This window comes from Triturus cristatus, chromosome 12 (assembly GCF_964204655.1).
Source record: "Triturus cristatus chromosome 12, aTriCri1.1, whole genome shotgun sequence".
In the NCBI taxonomy this organism is placed as follows: Eukaryota; Metazoa; Chordata; class Amphibia; order Caudata; family Salamandridae; genus Triturus; species Triturus cristatus.
This window is the reverse complement of record NC_140595.1, coordinates 242,992,686-243,015,361: the sequence shown is the minus strand read 5'-3', so window position 1 is coordinate 243,015,361 and position 22,676 is coordinate 242,992,686. Positions and strand designations below refer to the sequence as shown.

General features: G+C 47.8%; 1 protein-coding gene across 1 annotated transcript; it reads left to right on the top strand.

Annotated features, from left to right (window-relative positions):
* The first annotated feature begins 11,015 nt into the window (after positions 1–11,015).
* LOC146775798 (endogenous retrovirus group PABLB member 1 Env polyprotein-like) lies at positions 11,016–12,392 on the top strand. Its single transcript, XM_085637051.1, has one exon. The coding sequence runs from the start codon at positions 11,016–11,018 to the stop codon at positions 12,390–12,392; it is 1,377 nt and encodes a 458-aa protein (XP_085493177.1).
* The last annotated feature ends 10,284 nt before the right edge of the window (positions 12,393–22,676 follow it).

Sequence of the window (22,676 nt, the reverse complement as noted above, 5' to 3'; positions counted from 1 at the left end):
TATAATGGTGAGAAGATTGCTAAGAAGCATAAGGTTGGCTAAACCCCCAGGTGCTAGATATACTGCCCTCTGGGATGTTTCACACGTTCTTCTCTTTCTAGAATCTTGGAATGATAATGTGGGGTTACGTTTAAAGCACGGTTACTCACAGTACGGCCCACGGGCCGCCAGCGGCCCGGCAAGCCTTCCTTGGCGGCCCGCGGACCTTGCAGACATCCTATCTGTGTTTTAAAAAAAAAATAGCAAACACTGCCGGGTGCAGCAGCCCGGACTCTAAGACTCTGCTCTGTGGGGGCAGGGGGATTCCAGTGATTGTCGAAGTGGATATGCAGGGACCCAAGAGGTGAAATACAACAAAGCTTTATTAACATGTAAATGGTCTTTTAAAGACCTGTGAAGTACTCGGGTGCGGCTGTGTGTGCGCGCTGGGAAGCTGTCTCAGTGCAGCTGTGTGTGTGTGTGCACGCTGGGAAGCTGTCTCAGTGCAGCTGTGTGTGCGCGCTGGGAAGCTGTCTCAGCCCGGGCTGAGGGCTGACACACACAGGGGGTGAGATGACAGAGAGTGACGGAGGGAGACAGAGAGAGAGGGATGGAGACAGAGGTTGACAGAAGGTGACAGAGAGAGGGAGACAGAGAGGCACAGTCTGGGGGAGACAGAGGGAGGGAGACAGAGGGGGAGACAGAGAGGGATACAGAGAGGGAGGAGGGCGACAGAGGGAGTGCGACAGAGGGGAAGACAGAGAGGGAGACAGAGAGGGAGGAGGGAGCCAGAGGGAGGAGGGAGGAGGGAGACAACGGGAGGAGGGCGACGGAGGGAGGGCGACGGAGGGAGGGCGACGGAGGGAGGGCGACGGGGAGAGAGACGGAGGGAGGGAGACGGAGGGAGGGCGACAGAGGGAGGGCGACAGAGGGAGGGCGACAAAGGGAGGGAGACAGGGAGAGAGACGGAGGGAGGGAGACGGAGGGAGGGAGAGGGAGGGAGGGAGGGAGACGGAGGGAGAGAGACAGAGGGAGAGGGAGGGAGACGGAGGGAGAGAGACAGAGGGAGAGGGAGGGAGACGGGGAGGGAGACAGAGGGTGACAGAGGGAGGGAGACAGAGGGAGGAAGAGGGAGACAGGGAGGGAGACAGAGGGAGAGAGACAGAGGGAGGGAGACAGGGAGAGATAGAGGGAGATAAAGAGAGAGACGGAGGGAGGGAGACAGAGGGAGGGAGACGGAGGGAGGGAGACGGAGGGAGGGAGATGGAGGGAGACAGAGGGAGGGAGGGAGATGGAGGGAGATGGAGGGAGACGGAGGGAGGGAGATGGAGGGAGACGGAGGGAGACAGAGGGAGAGGGAGGGAGGCAGAGGGAGGGAGAGACAGGGAGACAGAGAGAGACAGAGAGAGGGAGGCAGAAAGGGAGGCAGAGAGGGAGACAGAGGGAGGGAGTCAGAGGGAGAGGGAGGGAGACAGAGGGAGAGAGACAGAGGGAGAGGGAGGGAGACAGAGGGAGGGAGAGAGACAGGGAGGGAGATAGAGGGAGGAAGACTGAGGGAGGGAGGGAAACGGAGGGAGGGAGACGGAGGGAGGGAGGGAGATGGAGGGAGGGAGATGGAGTGAGAGGGAGGGAGACGAAGGTAGAGAGACGGAGGGGGAGACAGAGAGTAGGGAGGGAGCCAGAGGGAGGAGGGAGCCAGAGGGAGGAGGGAGACAGAGGGAGGAGGGAGACAGAGGGAGGGCGACAGAGGGAGGGCGACAGAGGGAGGGCGACAGAGGGGGAGAAAGAGAGGGAGATAAAGAGGGAGACAGAGAGGGAGGAGGGCGACAGAGGGCGACAGAGGGAGGTCGACAGAGGGAGAGCGACAGAGGGGGAGACAGAGAGGGAGGAGGGAGCCAGAGGGAGGAGGAAGACAGAGGGGGAGACAGAGAGGGAGGAGGGCGACAGAGGGCGACAGAGGGAGGGCGACAGAGGGGGAGACAGAGAGGGAGAGGGAGACAGAGAGGGAGCCAGAGGGAGGAGGGAGACAGAGGGAGGAGGGAGACGGAGGGAGGGAGACGGAGGGAGGGAGACGGAGGGAGGTAGATGGAGGGAGGTAGAGGGAGGGAGACAGAGGGAGAGGGAGGGAGACGGAGGGAGAGAGACAGAGGGAGAGGGAGGGAGAGGGAGGGAGACGGAGGGAGGGAGACGGAGGGAGAGAGACAGAGGGAGAGGGAGGGAGACAGGGAGGGAGACGGAGGGTGACAGAGGGAGGGAGACGGAGGGAGGGAGAGGAAGACAGGGAGGGAGACAGAGGGAGGGAGGGAGAGGAAGACAGGGAGGGAGACAGAGGGAGGGAGAGAGACAGGGAGAGATAGAGGGAGACAGAGAGAGAGACAGGGAGAGATAGAGGGAGACAGAGAGAGAGACGGAGGGAGGGAGACAGAGGGAGGGAGACAGAGGGAGGGAGATGGAGGGAGACAGAGGGAGACAGAGGGAGGGAGGGAGACGGAGGGAGGGAGATGGAGGGAGGGAGGGAGACAGAGGGAGACAGAGGGAGGGAGGGTAACAGAGGGAGGAGGGAGACAGAGGGAGGAGGGCAACGGACGAAGGGCGACGGAGGGAGGGAGACAGGGAAAGAGACAGGGAGAGAGAGACAGGGAGAGAGAGACAGGGGGAGAGAGAGAGGGAGGGGGAGGGAGGGAGAGGGAGGGGGAGAGAGGGAGAGGGAGGGAGAGGGAGGGGAGGGAGAGGGGGAGGGAGAGGGGAGGGAGGGGGAGAGGGAGAGAGAGAGAGAGAGAGATGTGTGTATGCCAGGTTTGGTGGCTCAGTGGACGAAAGCGTCTGCTGCAGGGACCTGTGTTCAACCTCATGGTTACATTTTTTTTTGCTTTAGCCCCGCCCCTCTCCCTCTGACCCCGCCCCCACCGGTGCCGCCCTCGGCCACAAACCACACTGTAAATTTGGCCCCCGAGAGAAAGTTTGTGAGTACCCATGGTTTAAAGGAATTAACGATGTTGATGTGCCTTCTTTCTTTCCGTAGAATCTCAGATGTTCGTGCTTCAGAGATCACTAGTAGGTGTTTTACTCGAAGGTATCTGTTTCTATATTAAACAAAGAACAAATGCAAATTCTTCAACTATTGTTTACCCCTATTTGGATGAAGAGGGAAAACTTTGTGTGGTACGTTGTGAAAAGGAATATGAACGTAGAACGATGTCGTTAAGACCTCCTGGGGTGGAACAATTACTCATTTCTTTTAGATATCCCAATAAGGCCATTTACTCCCCCACTCTGGCAAGGTGGGTGAAAGAATTGATGAAGAAATCAGGTATTGATATAAGTATGTTGGAGCGCATTCAGTTCGAGGTGCGGCTGCTTCTAAAGCATGTGTTATGGGTGGAAGCCTGCAAGACATACTATGTTGTGCTGATTCGTCTACAGATTCTCTGTTTAGATACTTTTACTTCAAACCTATTGATAGTGCAGCAAGATGGTTTAAAAGAAACTTTATTTACCATTTTGCAAATTTAGTTAAGAAACGTATGTAGCAATTTGCTCAATGCAGCTGCACATCAATTACAATAAGGATTAGCAGCGTCACATATATACATATTCCTGTGACAGCGTCATACATCAAATATTAACAACAGTAAATAAGTAGAAATAAGGTACCCTGGTACATAATTACTGTGACTAATACCACCTTCTTGCAGCCTTGCATATATATTACAGGTAGCATAGTAAATCAGCCCACACCAACAGGTACAATTCCATCAAGGGGTTGCGATGGCAAGACCGAGCTCTCCCCAAGCAGATAGTTCTTTAAAGGACCCCATATGACCTTGGGTCTAGACGACGGTGGCATCATGGTAGCAAATAAATCACAGTTGGTATTGCAATATATAAGACTATTTCGCCTAGCTTTAGTTGTTGGATTAAATCTACTTCCCCACCGTAATGCTAGTTCTCGCTTAGCTAACAGCAGGGCAATGGCTGCAAATCTTCGAACTGGTTTCAGGAAATTACGGACGTATCCCAATAGAACCACTTCAGGCCGAGGGTCAATCTCGAGGTTTACCATATGTGACAATATTGTGTACACTAATCAAAAGTTGTTGCCAACGTGCACACTATTGTATGAGTCAAACTAATGTTCTGAAACAAAAAGTGCTAACCACCTGCGCCGTGTCCACTAGCGCTCAAAACCAATGCTGAATAAGAGAGCAGGAAGGGAAGCACGTTTGTGCCGGTGGGAGCACTGTTGACTATACCGCTGGGTATTAATCCTCTAGTAGAAAGAGCAGTCTTATCACAATTTTTCTTCTTCAATATGACATTGTTTTATTCCTGAGATGCATTTAACCATCATTCACATCACAACGTAATCCTTTCACAAACTCAAAATACATAATTAAGCAGTAAACCCAATGCATTTCGGGTCGTAGGAGGACCCTTCTTCGGGGGTTGTGTCCTGCGTTTCTAGAAGAAATGGAACAGGGGGCCATTCAGTGGAATATATTGCTGTATGTGTACGAAGTGAACCATGCCAAACGATGTCGAGTGAAAAAAGAAGAAATGGTGCCCGGTGAACGTATCGAAAATAAAGCTGGACAGTAGCCCATCGTGTTAACATATACGTGGTGAAAATCAATAATAACCCAAGAACGAGAAAATAAAGTGACTACAAACGAAACAAATGTAGCTCGTAGTGACAGTAACCAAGCTAATAGTGAGGAAACTCGATTTTCGATCTCATCGAGCCGCCATTTTGTGTTCCGCCGCCATTTTGTGTTGCCCTCACTCAGGCAGCACGGCGAACGGGTCTTTTCTGCTTTTCCTGCAGCATCGTGTCGAAATAGCCTTCTACCTCTGTTTACGAACTGGTGTAAAGGCCTGGCCGAGTCCACCAATCCCTGTCTGGTCTGACTAATCCCTGTCTCAACTATCTGTTGGCTCGCACCATTCTTTCCTGACTTTATCTTATCCTTTGGCCTTCGCTGTCCTCTGCTTGAATTCTCTCGTTTCACAACTGTCCTCCAAAGCACACAAATGTATCTCGCCACCTGCAAGTCAGTTACAGACACGTTAATGAATTAACCTGTGTGGAGGGACGACAAACACAGTTGGAGGAGAGGCTTCTTCGGGTTACTCGATACTTTATTTCTCAAGTTCTTTTCATTGGTAAAGCCTTGTTTTTGTACTTTTCTTATTGATTCTTTTTATATACACTGGGAGTGTTCTTGGTTAATCTGTATGACATCCATGTACTATAAGAGAATGTGTGCCACGGAGTAAAGTGGCAGTCTCCTGAGAACATACAGAGTGTCCTTCTGGGACAACTGTACTTAGCTGCAGCTAATAAATCTGATCTTCTACGCCCAACAGAGTGTCCTGTGTCTCTGTTAGATAAAGCAAGTGAACCCAGGAGATTAAGGCGTTCCCTGCGCCGCCAGACCCATAAGGTTTCTGGTTCTTCAAATGGTGCCCAACGTTGGGCGGCTTCAGAGGTAGTTGTCCTGCCTGAAGGTCGTGAGGAGCCCCGCAAGAAAATTCCGGAGGAATCGCGAGCCACGTCAAGCGACCCCTGTATGTCAAAGTGGTCCGAAGGTCTTTTTCAGTGCGGTTTCTCCTTCCTGACGGCTGCTGACGACTGCTGCCCTGACTGCCGCCTTGCTTTGGCCCTTCTTTGGTGATGTATGGCAAGGCGAGACGTTAGACGGGTCTTTGTTGGCGTAAGAAGACAGTTAGTTAAGTATTGGTGGGTGGGTAGCTCCCACTATGTTTGTTTGGTCCTTTGGGTCTTTGATTCGGCTATTGCAAAAGCCGAAGCCGAGGGGTGAGTACATTTGTGCTGTGTTAATTGATTTAACCCCCTTGATGTTTGTGAAAAGTCCAGTGAAATAACGATGCCTGGTCTGAGTAAGTTTAGGAAGTTTTGTTGCTTTGGTTGTGATAGGGAATCCTGGCTGGAGGACTCTTGTCCAATTCCTTCGGTTGGAACTCCCACTTATGAGCTCTATTCTAAACATGGTGTTGGCCCCATTGCCTTTAATGAGGCATGGATCCGATACACAAAGAACGATGGTGTTTTACAGTGGCCACAGAACGGTAGCTTCGAGCCTGACATATTAGATAATTTGGAAGCAATTTTGTTTAAAAGAAAAGCCCGGCCGGCAATGTTTGACTCTTTCCGCCTTTGGCGTAAGGAAGCCAAACAGAGAGAAATTAAACAGGCAAAGTATGACGATTATACAGGCTGCCCAGCAGTTTAAAGATAATGAGATCGATCGTGAAATAGTAATTTCAGAGAGACAGCATTGTATGGCGATAGATAAATGCTATCCGGTGTTGCCTACTTCCCCTCCTGATAAAAGTAGGGAACTGGAGGAAGACCCTTTGATGTCTCACCTATTGAGATTGCCTCCTCCCTATGTACAAGGTGCTAATGCACCCCCATTGTTACAACCGGTTCAGCCATTAGTTGCGCCTCCGCCTGCTCCGGTTCTTCCGCATTTGCCCCTTCAAGCATTGCCGCCCCCACTTCCTTTGCCACCGGTTGCTTTACCTCCATCTCTTGAGCCACAATCTCCTTTGCCTTCGGCTCCTCTTATAACTGTTAGTTCTTCTCCTATTAGTTCGCCCAATACTTTGTCCCTGTCCTTATGTCCAATTCTCCTACTGTCCGTAAACGGATCACAGATACTGTCTCTGGGTTTCTGTCTCCTTTCTTTGAGACTCTTAATATGTCTCCGGCTTTTTCTCGAAGACAGTCTCGTAGTCAGCTTCCAACCATCGATGAAAGAGTGGTATTGGACTCTCTCGCTCGTAAATGGATCGAGAAAGGTCCCTTATATAGTGCAAACGACATCAACAGAATACTCAGTCTACCCAGTATTACAATGATGATCATTATGATGAAGGTGAAAATGAAAGCCTTCACGCTAACTAGGACAGCCATAGACAAAGTGAGGGAGTTATATCGATTCCAGTAGACCAGAGTGGACCTTATGTTAATGTCACTACAATGGGTGTTTCAGAGCCATTCCTTTTAGATACTGGTGCGATGAGAAGTTCTATCATTCGCTCTAAACTCCCTGGGGCACCTTTGTCTGGCTCAACGAATGTATCAGTAGGATTTTCTGGCGCCCCGGTTTGTAACCCAGTCTCTAGCCCTCTGCCTATTTCAATTGGCCCCTATGATTTGGAAGCTCCTCTTCTTTTAACAACGGGTTGCGGCGAGAATCTGTTGGGTTTGGATCTATTGAAAAGCTTGCATGCAACGATATATTGTTCTCCTTCTGGTGTACATCTTACTTTGGGGCAGAAACTGACTTCTCCAATGTATTTGTCTAAAGATCAATTCCCACCTGAATTGCTCTCTCTTCCCGCAACACTTTGGGCTACGAGTCCAAATGATGTTGGTTGTCTTGAGATCCCGCCTTATGTTGTTACTCTCAAGCCCAATGTTAAATTGCCTCGCATTCCTCAATATAGAATTTCCAATGAAGGTGAAAGAGCGCTTTTGGATATCATTTATGATTTGGTTCAGAAGGGTGTGATTGAGGAAACGAGAGGTAATTTATGTAATAGTCCTATTCTTCCTGTTCTTAAACGCACCAATCCTTCTCAGCCTCCTGTTTATCGTTTTGTGATTGATCTTCAGGAGGTTAACAAAATTGTTGTACCGCAGTATCCTGTTGTCCCAGATATTACTGCCTTGTTAACTATGATACCTGCCTCAGCGACTTGGTTTTCTGTCATTGATTTGAAGAATGCCTTCTTCAGCATTCCTATTGCCGAAGAGAGTAGGGATATTTTTGGTTTCTCTCTAGGAGGCCAAAGTTTCCGGTTCAAGTGCGCACCCCAAGGCTATTGTGAAAGCCCCTCCATTTATAGTCAAGCTCTGAAATGTCAGCTTGATGCTTTCCCTTTGCCCTCAGGTGCTACTCTTATTCAATATATGGATGATTTGTTAATTGCTGCTGAATCAGAGGATGTCTGCAGGAATGTGACTGTTGCATTGTTACGTCACTTGTCTGATCTTATTCATAAGGTTTCGCCTTCTAAACTACAGTATGTCCGTCGAGAGGTTACCTATTTGGGTCATCTCTTATCAAAGGAGGGAAGGCAAATAACCCCAGAACGAATTCAAGCAATAGCGCAAATGTCTGTGCCATCCACACAAAGAGAGGTGCGTGCCTTTCTGGGTATTACCTCTTATTGTAGGCAATGGATCCCGAACTTTTCCTTGCTGGCCAAACCTCTGTTAGCACTCACTTTGAAAGACACGCCCCGACCCCTTCCTTGGACTGACGAATGTCAGAAGAGTTTTACTGATTTACGTACTGCTCTGTGTTCTGCTCCTGTGTTGGTTACTCCGGATTACAGTAAGCCCTTCACGCTCTATGTCCATGAAAGAGAAGGTTGTGCGTTGTCAGTCCTGACACAACGATTTGGAGATAAACAGCGGCCATGTGCCTATTTTTCAGCTACGTTAGATCCAGTAGCCAAAGCATTGCCTAGTTGTCTTAAAGCTACAGCAGCAGTAGCGGTTTCTATTTGTCAGTTTGCTGGAGTGGTGCTAGATAATACTCTCATTGTTATGGTACCACATGCAGTGGATACCTTGCTAAATAGGACGAAAACGCAGCATCTTACGAGTGCTCGCTTGTCTGGATATGAGCTGACGCTCTTGGCTAGTCACGTGCACATCAAACGATGTAACACTTTGAATCTAGCCACTTTGTTACCTCTTCCGAAAGAGGAAGGTATTCAAGAACGACATGATTGTTTTCTCCGTACTGAGGAGGAGACAAAAGGTAGAATTGATTTGAAAGATACGCCGCTAACGGATCCAGATGGGATCCTATGGGTGGATGGGTCTGGTTTCAAACTGCCGAATGGTGAGACAACTTCAGCTTATGCTGTTACTACCTTGCATACAATTGTGGAGACAGCACACATCAGACATAATTCAGCTCAGGCGGCCGAACTGATAGCTTTGACCAGAGCGTGTGTGTTGTCTAAGGGAAAGAGAGTGAGTGTGTATACCGACAGCCAGTACGCGTTCGGTGTGGCACATAGTTTCGGACGTTTGTGGAAGGAAAGAGGATTCCTTACCTCCCATGGTACTAAATTACAGCATGGTCAATTGGTGACTGATCTTCTTGAGTCACTTGCCTTGCCTACCCAGATAGCAATTGTAAAATGTAGTGCACATAAGAAGATCTCTGACGATGTTGGTCGTGGAAATGCTTTTGCGGATGAGGTAGCGAAAAGGACAGCCAGGGATGCTACGAGTCACATGTATGTGGCGGGCCCTGCAAATTGGGTCAGGGAAAGAGGGATGTGTGAGGACACAATAGAAAGTGTGAGATCAATTCAGGAAGATGCTACAGAGAAAGAGTTAAGAAAGTGGAAAGAAAGTAGAGGAATGTTGGATGAGATGGGATGTTGGATAGAATTGTCAGAGCACCAACGTTGGCTGTTACCAGATGCCTATGTACTGCCTGTAGTTACTATGGCGCATGGTCCAGCCCACATCAGTGCGAAAGGAATATGTAAACTTCTGGCTCCAGTATGGCAGAATGAAGAGATTCCAAAATGTGCAGATAATGTAGTGAAACATTGTATCATTTGCTTGATGTACAATCCGGGAAAGGGAACCCCAACTCCGGTAGGTCATTTTGCTCCCCCGACATATCCTTTTGAGGTGTTGCAAATCGACTATATTCATATGGAGCGATGCAACAATCTCAAATATGTTCTAGTGGTGGTATGTGCCTTTTCCAGATGGATAGAGGCCTACCCTCTGAAAGACAACACTGCTTTGTCTACTGCCAAAGTCCTTTTGAAAGAGTTATTTCCTAGGTTTGGTTTGCCGCGCATTGTCTGGAGTGACAATGGGAGTGAATTTGTGGGCCAAGTTATGCAAAAAGTTTGTGCAGGTCTTGGTATAAAGCAAAAGTTCCATGCGGCAAACCATCCACAGTCAGCGGGTTTAGTAGAATGTTATAATGGCACACTTATACTTAAACTCGCAAAGATACAAGCCAGCACAGGTCTTGCCTGGCCCGATGCTTTACCTTTGGCTCTTCTGTCCACCAGAACAGCTGTGCATTCTCGTGTGGGACTTAACCCATACGAGGTGGTTTTCGGACGCCCAGCTAATGTATGGGGAGTCCCTCGCCCTAGAAAATATTCTGATATACCATACCCAATGCTGATTGATTATTTGCACGACCTTACAACTAAATTGCGTGTTCTCCATCAACAGGTTCAAAACGCTTTGCCAGAGGCCTCCACAGACCCAGGCCATTCCATCCAACCAGGTGACTGGGTTTGCGTGAAGAATTTCCAAAGGACAAAGAATTTGGAACCTCGTTGGAGGGAACCTTGACAGGTCCTCCTGGCGACGCGAACAGCAATAAAGGTCAAAGGAAAGAAAAACTGGATACACGGCGTGCATTGCAAGAAGGTGCCTTTGCCTTTGCCCTTTGATCAGTAGGTCCGTAAGGGTATAAGTGACTCTGAAAACGAAAAGGTTCCTAGGTTCCTACCTTTTAGCGATGCATGCCTGAGTGGAACTCGGTCGGAGAAAGAAGACGACGATATTCTTCAGGAAGCTGTACCACCACATCTCCGCTTGAACACTACAAACCCACAAACATTGTTTCGAGACCAGACTGTACCTAACAAAGTCCGTTATAATCTCAGGCAAAGACTAATTAAGAAAACTTGAGATTCTCTCTTCTATGTAGTTTCTATCCCGGTTGCAGGGTCACGGTAGGAGTCTTGATTGTGACCTGAGTAGTGGCAATAGGCCTGCAGGACGTGCAGTGTCATAGGACGGCAGATAATCATAACCAAGTGATTGAGGAAGATTGCCGTGAGCATCCACTTAGAAGATGGAGACTACATTTGGAGAAAGAGAGAAGAAGAAGAAAATGAGAGAAAAATATTTTAAACTAATGTACAGTCGTTGTGGTATAACGTTATGTGTTTTTATATTATTGTGTATTTTATTGGCGTGTATAGGATGGATTGTTTATGCTATGCAGCAAAAAGTTGTCCCTACTTCTATCTCTTTGCCTTCTTATTATACTGTCTCTCCACATCTATTTCATACACTTCCTCAGCATGAATTCATAAGAAGAATCGAATACTACAATAATTCATTTGTCCAGTTATTACACCAGCACCAATTAGTAATTAATACAACCGACTGTTGGGTGTGTGGACTTATGCCTCATACCACCGAAAAAGGGATGCCGTACTTAGTCCTTCCGTTCTCCTATGAAGGTTCCGCTTGGGCTTATTTTATAATATTCTCTAATGCATATCAGAGCCGATTTAAACGACCTGTCAGTTCATATATTGGTGGTCCAGATTTTAGTCATAGTTCATTGATAAAGGGAATGGTAGCTATGGCTAAAATCATGGAAAATAGTAAAATTTCTGTTGACGAGAGAAAAGCATATACTAATTGGAACGTCACTCATTACATCACTAGCCTTAGTGATAAGGATAAACAAAGAGAATCTCCACCAATTTGGACTGTACCTCATCACGGTAATTTCTGCTTACAAATAAATGGTCAGACTGCTAACGCTAGACAAGAGAAGAGCTTCTGTTCCCACACATACATCTACACTTCTCAGAATTCGCCGCCGCTAGTACCATCTCAGGGCACGTATTTTATCTGCCACGATAGAGCTTATACGTGGTTGCCGACTGGTTTCTCCGGAACATGCTATATAGCTTTCCTTCTTCCCTCTACATATACTGCCTCTTCAACTCACCATAGAAACAGATATGGCAGAGGAATTATTGATTCCAAGGACACAGCAGGACAAGAGGGAGGAGATTTCCTCAAAGGAATTCTTCCTTTTTGGGGTCCAATGGCCAATAGCAGAAACATGAGACAACTGGTTCGTGTTGTAGAGACTACTATAGACATCACTGTAGGAGCCTTAAGTAATATTACAGCTGAACTACAGGCGGATCGTCTTATGACATTACAGAACCGAGTTGCCTTAGATGTTATTCTTGCGGACCGTGGTGGAGTCTGTACATTGATCGGATCTAGTTGCTGTATTTATATACCTGACGATGCTCCGACGGTATACCAAGCCATCTCTAAATTACATGTAATCTCTGAGTCAATTCACCAGGACGAAGGAGATTGGTCGTTATTGGGATGGTTTTGGGGACTACTGTCAAAATGGGGATGGAAGGTATTAACATTCCTTGGAATGGTTCTGGCCATCATTTTCTCTTGTTGTCTCTGTCAGCACTGTGGCCCCGCCATCTGCGGCCTTTGTGCTTCTGTATGCATCCCACAACCTAAGTCACAGAGAACGGAGAACATTAAAATGATGTTACAGCAACAGCTTGATGACCTCATGGCCATCGACATCAACTCAGATTAACGTGAGTCTGTGTATTTTGCCTGAGTTCTGGCAAAAGGAGGGTCTGAGGAAACTCGATTTTCGATCTCGATCGTATTGAGCCACCATTTTGTGTTCCGCCGCCATTTTGTGTTGCCCTCACTCAGGCAGCACGGCGAACAGGTCTTTTCTGCTTTTCCTGCAGCATCGTGTCGAAATAGCCTTCTGCCTCTGTTTACGAACTGGTGTCAGGGACTGGTCGAGTCCACTAATCCCTGTCTGGTCTGACTAATCCCTGTCTCAACTATCTGTTGGTTTGCACCATTCTTTCCTGACTTTATCTTATCCTTTGGCCTTCACTGTCCTCTGCTCGTATTCTCTCGTTTCACAACTGTCCTCCAAAGCACACAAATGTATCTCGCCACCTGCAAGTCAGTTACGGACACGTTAATGAATTAACCTTTGGGGAGGGACGACAAACACAGTTGGAGGAGATTCTTCTTCGGGTTACTCGATACTTTATTTCTCAAGTTTTTTTCATTGGTAAAGCCTTATTTTTGTACTTTTCTTATTGGTTCTTTTTATATACACTGGGAGTGTTCTTGGTTAATCTGTATGACATCCATGTACTATAAGAGATTGTGCGCCACGGAGTAAAGTGGCAGTCTCCTGAGAACATACCGAGTGTACTTCTGGGACAACTGTACTTAGCTGCAGCTAATAAATCTGATCTTCTACGCCCAACAGAGTGTCCTGTGTCTCTGTTAGATAAAGCAAGTGACCCAGAATTTTTGGGTAATACACGATGCATTACTATGGAAAAAGTTTAGTTGTTTCATTATTGATATATGCTCTTTGTGCCCGTATGTGAACATTTTCCATAGTAATGCATCGTGTATTACCCAAAAATTATTTTGTTTTGATTCTTAGTCATTAGCACTTATACGTCAGCAACATCTTTGGCCTTAGGTTTCTGATCATGTAATCACGTTTGTTTAAACTTTATTCACAACGGTTGTTCACCGTTTACTAACACATCCACATCGTCATGTTTTATTACGGACGTAGTCAAGAAGCTGAACGTTAAAAATCCATTCACGTAATGACGACATAACACCATTTGTCCACGGCATCCCGCGGGAGCGGTTGAAGGTCCAGGTAAAAGCATTGATCCTAGATATCACTGACCTTGAACTTGTTAGCGCATTATTGCATGACAGCACCTCATTTTAATGCCGGTACTTTTTTTCACGACCACTGTGCATGCAATCGCTGAATCTATTAGCTTGGTTACCGTCACTACGACCTACATTTGTTTCGTTTGTAGTCACTTTATTTCCTCATTCTTGGGTTATTATTGATTTTCACCACGTATATGTTAACACGATGGGCTACTGTCCAGCTTTATTTTCGATACGTTCACCGAGCACCATTTCTTCTTTTTTCACTCGACGTCGTTTGGCATGGTCCACTTCGTGCACATACAGCAATATATGCCACTGAATGCCCCCCTGTTCCATTTCTTCTAGAAACGCAGGACACAACCCCTGAAGAAGGGTCCTCCTATGACCCGAAATGCAATGGGTTTACTGCTAAATTATGGATTTTGAGTTTGTGAAAGGAGTACGTTGTGATGTGAATGATGGTTAAATGCACCTCAGGAATAAAACAACGTCATATTGAAGAAGAAAAATTGTGATAAGACTGCTCTTTCTACTAGAGGATTAATACCCAGCGCTATAGTCAACAGTGCTCCCACCGCCACGAAGGTGCTTCCCTTCCTGCACTCTTATTCAATATTGTGTACACTGCCTTCCAGTATCCACCCACCTTTACGCAGGTCCTGATCATATGAGCGAAGTCGGCGTGAGGAGCTCCACATTTAGGGCATGTATGAGACCGCGAGGGGTCAATGGAGTGAATTTAGGCAGGTGACATGTATGCCCTCCATAAAAATTTAAAATGTATGAGTTTATGTTTACTATTCATGGAGACTTCTTTAGTCTGGATGCAACAGAAGACCCAGTGTTCGTCTTCTATTGGGTGGCCTAGGTCGCGTTCCCAGGACTCACGAATCTTGAGGTCTCTACTCGGGATCAATGCCATAGCGGCTCAATATAGTTTAGATATGAGGTGGGCACCATCTTGAGTAGCAATCAACAAGGTCAGCGGTGGGAAAAAGGCAGGCTCTAGTGGAAATTCAGATACTCGCGCCCTCAGTGCACTACGAATCCTCCTGAATATGAAGTGATCCATAAAGGAGGCTTCACTAAATCTATCCTCCTCTCTGCTTGAGAAGACATGGCCTCCCGTAAATAAATCCCCAGTCGTTTATAATGAGTATGCCCTGAGTGTGCACTGTACCAGCTTTTCTGCTGTAATGGGCAGCCATAAGTTGTTAATTGCTGGGAGGTCAGAAGAGTAGAGTGTGTGATGTCCAGTGATCCTGGCCAGTCTCAACCATGCCCAGCTAGTGGTGGATACCATCTGTATTTCATGGGGGTCCCTGGGGAACCCTTTCGGTAGTATCATCTTGAGTAGAGTAGGAAGTACTAAATCAGCTTCCAGTCTGGAATAAGGTATTCTGGCATCAGGGTGGTACCAGGAGTGAGCAAAGCTCCAATGGGCCACTAAATAGTAAATGTGAAAGTTAGGGATCCCCAGACCACCCCATTCACATGGTAGAGTCAGTGTGTCCCAACTGATCCTAGCTCTGCCTACACCCCATACCCATCTTATCAGATGGGACCGTAGTGTACGGAAAAAAACTGTTAGGGAGTGGAATGGGAATGGGAATGTTGTGAAACAAGTATAAACATTCTGAAAGTACCACCATCTTAATGAGGGCTGCTCTCCCAGCCAGTGACAGGGGCAATTTTAACCATCGCTCGACCTGTTGTTCCAGCGTGTTAAGTGCAGGGCCAAAATGTAATAGTATAATCTGGTCAATCTCCTTATGAAGCTGCATTCCCAAATATTTGGTAGAGTCATCACACCACGTCAAAGGGAATGTGCAGTCCCACCTAGTAGTAGATGATGTCAGTGGGAATATTTCGGATTTGCCCCTCCGGGTCTTGACATAAAATGTAGATTTTCCACAGCCTTGGTGGGCTGAAAATCTGGATTTTATTAACCCCTTCGCTGCTAGGCCTTTTCCCCTCCTGTGCTAAGCCTTTTTTGGGCTATTTGGGGTAGTGCGCGCTTAGGCCCCTGTAACTTTTTGACCACATTAGGCATCCACGCCAAATTTGCGTCCTTTTCTTTCAATATCATGGGGATTCTAAAGGTACCCAGGGTTTGTGGATTCTCCTAGAGGGTTCCCAGAAATTAGTCAAAATACAGCAAAATTTAGTTTTTTTTGTGAAAAATTGGGAAAAGTGGCTGCAAATGAAAGCGTCTTAGTTTTTCTCTGCAAATGATATCAAAAAAGGGTTTGTGGGGCTGAAATCACAATTTCTCCAGCTTTTAGGGAATGACAGATTTTTGTCAGAAATCCAACATTTTTTACACAGTTTTGACATTTTTCTGGGACATACCCTATTTTTGCTATTTTTTGTGCTTTCAACCTCCTTCCAGATAACGGTAAAAATGGGTAGAAAAGCAATAATGGATCCTGGAAAGCTATACATTTTTGAAAAGTAGACAAAATTCTGAATTCAGCAAGGGGTCATTTGTGTAGATCCATCAAGGTTTCTTTATAGAAACTAACAGGTAAATATAGGAAAAATTAAAAATTTGTTGAAAAAAGCAGCCTTTTGAGTCAACGTTTTCACCTGTAACTTCTTCGAATTATGACATCTCTTTGAAAACAATGTACCGTTACATTCGGTGGACCTTCTTGGTTGTGGGGATATATAGGACTTGTAGGTTCACCAAGAGCCCAACGAACCCAGAGTAAAAAACTGAGCACCATTTTGTATTGTTTTTTTTTTTTGTTCCGGGTATATAGCAATTATTGTGGGAAAATGTATACATGGAAAAATCGGTCTGAAAGACACCTATGTATTTCTGAAATGGGAACAAATTACAGAGTTTAGAAACAGTGCATATTTGGACATTTTCGAAATTGGTAATACTCATACTTGCATGACAATTATTGGTAATTTTTCAAAATGACTTTTTTTTTACACAATGTCTTTCATTTGGAAGGGAGAAATGCATCAAAAATCAATAGGTAATAACAGTTGCTTTAAAAATCTGAACTACCCTAAGTCTCCCGATAAAAATGGTACCTCACTTGTGTGGGTAGGCATAGTGCCCACGACAGGAAGTGGCTCAAAACCTAAGGTGAACACACCACATTTTCACACTGAAAATTTACACTTTTTTTGCGAAGAGTCTAGCTGTAGTTTTTTAACCCTAGCCCTGCCGGCACCTAGGGAAACCTAGCAAACCTATACATTTTTGAAAACTAGACACCCAGGGGAATCCAGGATGGGGTGACTTGAGTGCCTCCCACCATGGTCTGTTACCCAGAATCCCTTGCAAACGTAAAAAATGGACACAAAAAACACATTTTCTCCACATTTCTGTGATGGAAAGTTCTGGAATCTGCGTGGATCCACAAATTTCCACCCACCCCGCGTTCCCCAAAGTCCTACGAGAAAAATGGTACCTCACTTGTGCGGGTCGGCATAGTGCCCGCGACAGGAAACGGCGCAAAACGCAACGTGGTCACACCTCAAGTTTGCAGTGAAAAATGACCCCTTTTTGGCAAAGTGACTAGCTGTAGTTTTTGAACCCTAGCCCTGCCGGCACCTAGGGAAACCTAGCAAACCTATACATTTTTGAAAACTAAACACCCAGGGGAATCCAGGATGGGGTGACTTGACTGCCTCCCACCATGGTCTGCTACCCAGAATCCCTTGCAAACGTAAAAAATTGACAAAAAAAACACATTTTCCCCATATTTCTGTGATGGAAAGTTCTGGAATCTGCGTGGATCCACAAATTTCCACCCACCCCACGTTCCCCAAAGTCCTACGAGAAAAATGGTACCTCACTTGTGCGGGTCGGCATAGTGCCCGCGACAGGAAACGGCACTGTTGGACCCGGCATTGTAGCATGGCTCTACTTGTCCTCGCACCACCTAACCTGGTACCTGCATCCCCAAGCACACGGCCTAGCCGATCCTTCCCACCAGAACACACGCACCCGACCCGGACATCCTCGTCCATGGCCTCTCTCCTTTCGGCCACACCGGGCCCGCGTGCCCACTTCATGCACCAAGATGGCCGCCCGGCCCCAGCGCGACCCGGGCCTAGAGGCGCCACTCCGGCTGGAGGACATCACGCTTCCAGGGGATGAGAGAGGGAGGAGCAGTTTCTATCGCACCTCTGAACTCCCCTGCGACGATGGGTTTCGATCGGCCCTCCGGCCTCCCTGAGGGCTGGCTCCACGCCTGCTGGGTGTCTGGGACTCCTCCCGACCCGGCCCTGAAAGGATCAAAAGACAATGGCAGGAAACCCCGACAAGCGACCCCCAGGTGACAAGACCCCTGCCTGCACAGACTCCGGACATCAAAGAGGGGTCGACCTATAACAAGGGGTGCTCTGGGACTGTCCGGCAGATTCGACGCTGGAACAACGAGAGCCCTGCTGAGTGACTCGCGGCTCCCTGAAGATCGTAAGACATCCGAACTTGTACCTGAGCCCTGCTGAGTGACTCGCTGCTCCCTGAAGATCGTAAGACCTCCGAACTTGTACCTGAGCCCTGCTGAGTGACTCGCGGCTCCCTGAAGATCGTAAGACCTCCGAACTTGTACCTGAGCCCTGCTGAGTGACTCGCGGCTCCCTGAAGATCGTAAGACCTCCGAACTTGTCCCCGAGCCCTGCTGAGTGACTCGCGGCTCCCACAGACTCTCACGGTCCCGCCGGACCCCAACTACAGCAAGTGTATCCCCCAGCTCGAGGATTGTGAGCTGTGCGCCGGGTACGTCCCTGCCTTGAACCTTTGCCAGAGACTGTCCCGCTACCCCTATCCCTTCCGAGACTCATTGAGCCCGCGCTCTCCTTGTACATATTTGCAGTGCTAATCTGATTGATAAAGATTGATTCCTAAGAACGCACGGTGTGGTGTCTCTGTGTCGTGTGGTGCCAGGGGTACGATCCTAGATACTAGATTCTTCCCCCTGAGGAGTCTCCCGCCAGTGCCCGGCTACGATACTTCGAGGGTGGGTCTCAGGGTAGTCAGGACCCCCTTTCCGGGCTCCTCTGAGGTCGCCGTCTAACAGGCGCAAAACGCAACGTGGTCACACCTCAATTTTGCAGTGAAAAATGACCCTTTTTTGGCAAAGTGACTAGCTGTAGTTTTTGAACCCTAGCCCTGCCGGCACCTAGAGAAACCTAGCAAACCTATACATTTTTGAAAACTAGACACCCAGGGGAATCCAGGATGGGGTGACCTGACTGCCTCCCACCATGGTCTGTTACACAGAATCCCTTGCAAACGTAAAAAATTGACAAAAAAAACACATTTTCCCCACATTTCTGTGTTGGAAAGTTCTGGAATCTGCGTGGATCCACAAATTTCCACCCACCCCACGTTCCCCAAAGTCCTACAAGAAAAATGGTACCTCACTTGTACGGGTCGGCATAGTGCCCGCGACAGGAAACGGCGCAAAACGCAACGTGGTCACACCTCAATTTTGCAGTGAAAAATGACCCTTTTTTGGCAAAGTGACGAGCTGTAGTTTTTGAACCCTAGCCCTGCCGGCACCTAGGGAAACCTAGCAAACCTATACATTTTTGAAAACTAGACACCCAGGGGAATCCAGGATGGGGTGACTTGACTGCCTCCCACTATGGTCTGTTACCCAGAATCCCTTGCAAACATAAACAATTGACAAAAAAACACATTTTCACCACATTTCTGTGACGGAAAGTTCTGGAATCTGCGTGGATCCACACATTTCCACCCACCCAAAGTTCCACAAAGTCTTACGAGAAAAATGGTACCTCGCTTGTGCGGGTCGGCATAGTGGCTGCGACAGGAAACGGCGCAAAACGCAACGTGGTCACACCTCAATTTTGCAGTGAAAATTGACCCTTTTTTGGCAAAGTGACAAGCTGTAGTTTTTTAACCCTAGCCCTGCCGGCACCTAGGGAAACCTAGCAAACCTATACATTTTTTAAAACTAGACACCCAGGGGAATCCAGGATGGGGTGACCTGACTGCCTCCCACCATGGTCTGTTACCCCGAATCCCTTGCAAACGTAAAAAATTGACAAAAAAAACACATTTTCCCCACATTTCTGTGTTGGAAACTTCTGGAATCTGCGTGGATCCACAAATTTCCACCCACCCCACGTTCCCCAAAGTCCTACGAGAAAAATGGTACCTCACTTGTGCGGGTCGGCATAGTGCCCGCGACAGGAAACGGCGCAAAACGCAACGTGGTCACACCTCAATTTTGCAGTGAAAAATGACCCTTTTTTGGCAAAGTGACTAGCTGTCGTTTTTGAACCCTAGCCCTGCCGGCACCTAGGGAAACCTAGCAAACCTATACATTTTTGAAAACTAGACACCCAGGGGAATCCAGGATGGGGTGACTTGACTGCCTCCCACTATGGTCTGTTACCCAGAATCCCTTGCAAACATAAACAATTGACAAAAAAACACATTTTCACCACATTTCTGTGACGGAAAGTTCTGGAATCTGCGTGGATCCACACATTTCCACCCACCCAACGTTCCCCAAAGTCTTACGAGAAAAATGGTACCTCACTTGTGCGGGTCGGCATAGAGGCTGCGACAGGAAACGGCGCAAAACGCAACGTGGTCACACCTCAATTTTGCAGTGAAAGTTGACCCTTTTTTGGCAAAGTGACTCGCTGTAGTTTTTTAACCCTAGCCCTGCCGGCACCTAGGGAAACCTAGCAAGCCTATACATTTTTGAAAACTAGACACCCAGGGGAATCCAGGATGAGGTGACTTGACTGCCTCCCACCATGGTCTGTTACCCAGAATCCCTTGCAAACGTAAAAAATTGACCAAAAAAACACATTTTCACCACATTTCTGTGATGGAAAGTTCTGGAATCTGCGTGGATCCACAAATTTCCACCCACCCAACGTTCCCCAAAGTCTTACGAGAAAAATGGTACCTCACTTGTGCGGGTCGGCATAGTGGCCGCGACAGGAAACGGCGCAAAACGCAACGTGGTCACACCTCAATTTTGCAGTGAAAAATGACCCTTTTTTGGCAAAGTGACGAGCTGTAGTTTTTGAACCCTAGCCCTGCCGGCACCTAGGGAAACCTAGCAAACCTATACATTTTTGAAAACTAGACACCCAGGGGAATCCAGGATGGGGTGACTTGAGTGCCTCCCACCATGGTCTGCTACCCAGAATCCCTTGCACACATAAAAAACTGACAAAAAAAACACATTTTCCCCATATTTCTGTGATGGAAAGTTCTGGAATCTGCGAGGATCCACAAATTTCCACCCACCCCGCGTTCCCCAAAGACCTACGAGAAAAATGGTACCTCACTTGTGCGGGTCTGCATAGTGCCCGCGACAGGAAACGGCGAAAAATGCAACGTGGTCACACTTCAATTTTGCTGTGAAAAATGACCCTTTTTTGGCAAAGTGACTAGCTGTAGTTTTTGAACCCTAGCCCTGCCGGCACCTAGGGAAACCTAGCAAACCTATACATTTTTGAAAACTAGACACCCAGGGGAATCCAGGATGGGGTGACTTGACTGCCTCCCACCATGGTCTGCTACCCAGAATCCCTTGCGAACGTAAAAAATTGACAAAAAAAACACATTTTCTCCACATTTCTGTGATGGAAAGTTCTGGAATCTGCGTGGATCCACAAATTTCCACCCACCCCGCGTTCCCCAAAGTCCTACGAGAAAAATGGTACCTCACTTGTGCGGGTCGGCATAGTGCCCGCGACAGGAAACGGCGCAAAAACGCAACGTGGTTACACCTCAATTTTGCAATGAAAAATGACCCTTTTTTGGCAAAGTGACGAGCTGTAGTTTTTTAACCCTAGCTCTGCCGGCACCTAGGGAAACCTACCAAACCCACGCATTTCTGAAAACTAGACACCCGGCGGCTTCCAGGGAGGTATGGCTTGCGTGGATCCCCCAACGTTTCCTTACCCAGAATCCCCTGCAAACCTCAATTTTAGCTGAAAAAATCACTTTTTTCACACATTTTGGGGTGGGAAAGTTGTGGCATCACCGGGCTCACACAAATTTACCACCACCCAGCATTTCCCCAGGTCTCCCGGTAAAAATGGGGCCTCACTTGTGTGGGAGGCCCAAGTACCCGCGGCAGGCAAGGGCCCAAAACGTAGTGAGGTGACATCAAAATGGCCTATCGCAAAACCACCTGGTTTTGCAAGGGGGGTCACTTTGGTTTTTGACCCGGTGCTCGGCGGCCATCTAGGGAAACCTACCAAACCCATGCATTTCTGAAAACTAGACACCCGGCGGCTTCTAGGGAGGTATGGCTTGCGTGGATCCCCCAACGTTTCCTTACCCAGAATCCCCTGCAAACCTCAATTTTAGCTGAAAAAATCACTTTTTTTCACACATTTTGGGGTGGGAAAGTTGTGCCATCACCGGGCTCACACAAATTTACCACCACCCAGCGTTCCCCCAGGTCTCCCAGTAAAAATGGTGCCTCACTTGTGTGGGAGGCCCAAGTACCTGCGGCAGGCAAGGGCCCAAAACGTAGTGAGGTGACATCAAAATGGCCTATCGCAAAACCACCTGGTTTTGCAAGGGGGTCACTTTGGTTTTTGACCCGGTGCTCGGCGGACATCTAGGGAAACCTACCAAACCCATGCATTTCTGAAAACTAGACACCCGGCGGCTTCCAGGGAGGTATGGCTTGCGTGGATCCCCCAACGTTTCCTTACCCAGAATCCCCTGCAAACCTCAATTTTAGCTGAAAAAATCACTTTTTTCACACATTTTGGGGTGGGAAAGTTGTGGCATCACCGGGCTCACACAAATTTACCACCACCCAGTGTTCCGCCAGGTTTCCCAGTAAAAATGGTGCCTCACTTGTGTGGGAGGCCCAAGTACCCGCGGCAGGCAAGGGCCCAAAACGTAGTGAGGTGACATCAAAATGGCCTATCGCAAAACCACCTGGTTTTGCAAGGGGGGTCACTTTGGTTTTTGACCCGGTGCTCGGCGGCCATCTAGGGAAACCTACCAAACCCACGCATTTCTGAAAACTAGACACCCGGCACAAAGATCCCTGGTGTCTAGTGGGCTTTTCTGCCCCCCCTGGGAGCGGAAACGGCAACAAAATTAAACCGATCTGCCCCCAGAGGGGGCAGAAAAGTCTTCAATTAAAATTGGGGG